The sequence below is a fragment of the Lipotes vexillifer genome, unplaced genomic scaffold, assembly GCF_000442215.2.
Source record: "Lipotes vexillifer unplaced genomic scaffold, Lipotes_vexillifer_v1.1 scaffold184, whole genome shotgun sequence".
Lineage (NCBI taxonomy): Eukaryota > Metazoa > Chordata > Mammalia > Artiodactyla > Lipotidae > Lipotes > Lipotes vexillifer.
The window spans coordinates 2,470,885-2,474,390 of NW_006783561.1; the positions used below are offsets into that span (position 1 = coordinate 2,470,885).

A 3,506-nucleotide genomic window follows, 5' to 3' on the forward strand; every position below is an offset into this window, starting at 1 on the left:
AGGGAAAGAGAGCTATAACTGTAAATCATCAGTGATGTCTTGATGCCCTATTTCTGCATTCATTCACTCGCCCATTCATCAAACATTCACTGAGACCTTCCTCAGGCCAGTCACTCTATTGGACACCAAGAATACAAAAATGCATGAGGCACTGGCCCTGAGGGCACGGTATATTCAGAATATTAGTGACAACTTCCCACAAGAATGTCAAAGAACGTTAGGATGAACACTGGGATGAAACAATGTGAGGAGACCTCTGTGAAGACCCTCAAATTCTGCTAAGCCTGTGGCTTGGCTACTGACATTTTCCCCTGTGTCCTCAGACCTGTAGTATAAAGGGCACATACTGATGTGCTTCCCAAAAGAGACAAAAGGTGCCAAGAGTAATTTTTCTCTCTTGAAGCTGGGGGTCCACCTTTTGGGTGGTTACCTCAAGGCCAGGGTGGAGACAAGGAATACAATGTTTCCTTGTGTGGTGATCAGATAACTCCAGCCAAGGCCATAAAGCAGTCACTCTCTGTCAGGTATTGGATTGAGCTTCCTGTTGAGCAAAAGGGACGTTGAAAGCCTCTGGCCTCTGCCCAAACCAGCCTCTACTCATCCACAATAGGCACTTGTATCTACAGACAAGACAACTGGCCCCTGACCCCCCTATGCTCAGAGTGATTCTTTGAAAAATCTTATCCTGATAAATTAACTGGCTTGGCTCCTCTGTCATCAAGGAAGGGGAAGGAGCGTCTGTTGTAACCTGACCACTGGAGCTCTTTGTGCCTCCACTACCCGTGATCAGCTCCTGACAGGCTCACTGGAATGAAGATCTGGCTGGAGGCACTTGCTTCCTTCTCCCTCACTCCCACTCCACACAAGGTTTCTCTGCAGGAAGAGAAAAGTTCTTACTTCCAGAGCTGCCTACTCTGTTCCTTAAATAGAAAGTGATGTAAGAAAGCCATATTTGGTCTGATGGGTTTTGCTTTAGGCTCAGTTTTAAGTTTTTACCTTATGAACCTCATGTTTTAAAATATTTTGTCTGCCAAACTTTATGTATTTACTAATTATTTTTCCAATTTTTTAAAAGACAACTCTGACAACCAGAGCTTCAGATGAAAAAGAGGATAATCATATCTGTTACCGTGCTGACTGTTCAAAGTCCAGCCCCCTAAAAAAAGGAAGCCTAGATTTTATTTAACCTTTAAAATAGCTGAAAAGGTTTTCCAAATACTGAAATAGCTCTAAAGCTGGCCTGACTACTTTTGGGCACTCTCAGTTTGGGATGCACTGGTATATGGTTTCTAGTGGTATAGCTCTCCAAAATGCATCTTAGAGATGTAGACTTATTTCCTCAAGCTTGCCTGGTGTATCTTAGGAACAGATTTTATATTTCTACCCTTGGTTCAGGCACAGGCATACAAATAAGCCTCCTGGACATTACATCAACTGGCTGAGAGAAAATGCTCAGTAAAAATTTGTTGGATGAAGAAGTAAATGAACAAATGGCATGTATTTTTATGAACATTTTATGAATAAATCCTGTAAGTGTGAGAGAGGGGGTTTACTTGGAGAAAAAGCTGTTTATCAGAAACCATTTGAAACCTGCAAAGAGCAGGTAAAGTGAATCCAGAAGTGGTTTTCAATAAGTCTTGAAGGGGTCCCATGTATGAAATTCTCAAAGGGGCCTGAAGCTCCCCAGGGGTGGCTTTCTGTGCCGTCTCTCCGCAGACTTACTTGTGGTGGTTTGTGCAGTGAGCATAAATCCTTAGTTTGTCCCGGATCACTCGGCCTGGCCGTGGCTTCCGCTGGAGCCCAGCCACATGCACAGCCAAGACTTTGGGGCCAATCAGGCGCTTGTAAAGGAGAGAGAGCCAGTAGTCCTGAGGAGAAGAGAGAGGCAGAGAGTCAGAGATAGACACACATTTGGGTGTTCTGAGTAAACATACAAACACGCAGGCCAGAATCCACTTCTTACCAGGAATATGGTGAATCAGGACCAGCGAGACCCTAACCCTCTAAGCATGGTCACCCCAATGAAGCGCTCATTTTCGGTTCATAATGAAGTGGGCATTATCTAAAGTGGCCTTTGCAACTGGCCAAATGAGGAAATGTCAGTGGGGCGAACCCCGAGTGGCATACAAAGCAAATGAATCCGTTTTTCACATATAAAAGACCAACCAGCTGGGCCTTGAATTTTCAACTTTCTTTTCCTATGACTTTACTTTCATACTGGTTTATGACTTCTGTTTAATTATAGAATGGAAGATTTCCAATCTTTAGGATTGCCACCAATGTGAGAATCCAACATATCATCCTCCAAATATTGTCACTCTTAATGTGGTGGCAGGAGGATGACGTTCCTCCAGACAGGAGACCAGAGTCCTGATTCCAGAGGTGAAAATACAAACAGAAGAATGTCTGCAAACCATGGTGCTAATTCTTGGTCATCCTCAATAATTCTAAACTAAAAACAATGTGGTGCTTTTAAACATTCCAGGGTCCATTTGTAGCTGATTAATAAATACTCAATCTGTAATCCACACAGGTGTGTGAACTTACAAATACCTATTTACCACCACCTTAATTTCTACTGTATTTGCTATTATCATGTTTTATTTTTATACTGGATACAAAACATATTTTGTATTTGTTTTGTACTTGCTCTTAAACCCTATTATGGGGTAACGACTTCAGTGTTTATAACTCACCATGTAAACAGGGCCTCCTAATTTGTTTAGGAGCTTCCCCCCTCCCCCCATTTCTGGAATTCAGTGAACATACTCTTCAGTGCAGGCATGCTATTCAAGATCTTAAAGACATCAATCATGTCTTCTCAGCCTTCATCTTTTAATAATCTTTTTTTTTCCCCTTTTGTGGTCATCTATAACATCAGCTGCTTAAAAATGTCTAGTGAATTGAATAAATCAGAACAAAGTCCCAGAGCTTGTTTGTCTCCAGAATAGCTCCAAATCTGCCCCGAGCACTAAGCCTTGCCCATTTACCTTAATTAACTTTAAGTGGACTTAGGATGGCTGTTAAATATGGTTTCCTTATATTTAAAATGGCAAATATTTCATTATTGTCAATCATATAGATGAAAAAAAATTCATTGCTCTTACTTGACTACAATTTCTGTGTCTTTGATTTGAAGTAATCTTTGTGAAGAGATTATCACAGTCACAGTATTTCCAATGGGATATCCACCTTTTTCTCATTGATTTGTAACATATCTTTTAATATTAGTGGTAAGAATCCTTTGGAATATTTATAAAACATATATTCTGTCCAAATTTGTAGTTTGCTTTTTATCACTTTTTATGATTTTTTTGACATGAAGAATTTCAAAAATTTTTATAGAAAAATATATCGATCTTTTTCTTTTGATTTCTCCCTTTTCTTTTATTCTTAGAAAGTCCTTCCTCACACAAGAGTAAGATCAATCTTCATTGATATTTTTTCTAGTTCTTTTTATATTATCATTTAAAAATTTAAACTTTTTTTTTTTTTTTTTTTTTTTT

The 3,506-nt window shown here is 39.7% G+C and overlaps 1 protein-coding gene across 1 annotated transcript in view; it reads right to left on the reverse strand.

The window, feature by feature from the left end:
• Positions 1–3,506, reverse strand: part of HPSE2 (heparanase 2 (inactive)) — a 268,280-nt gene that overhangs the window by 24,255 nt on the left and 240,519 nt on the right. The window contains exon 8 of the mRNA XM_007456244.1: positions 1,723–1,868. Within this exon, the coding sequence (XP_007456306.1) occupies positions 1,723–1,868 (146 nt within the window). The remainder of the gene's footprint in view (positions 1–1,722; positions 1,869–3,506) is intronic.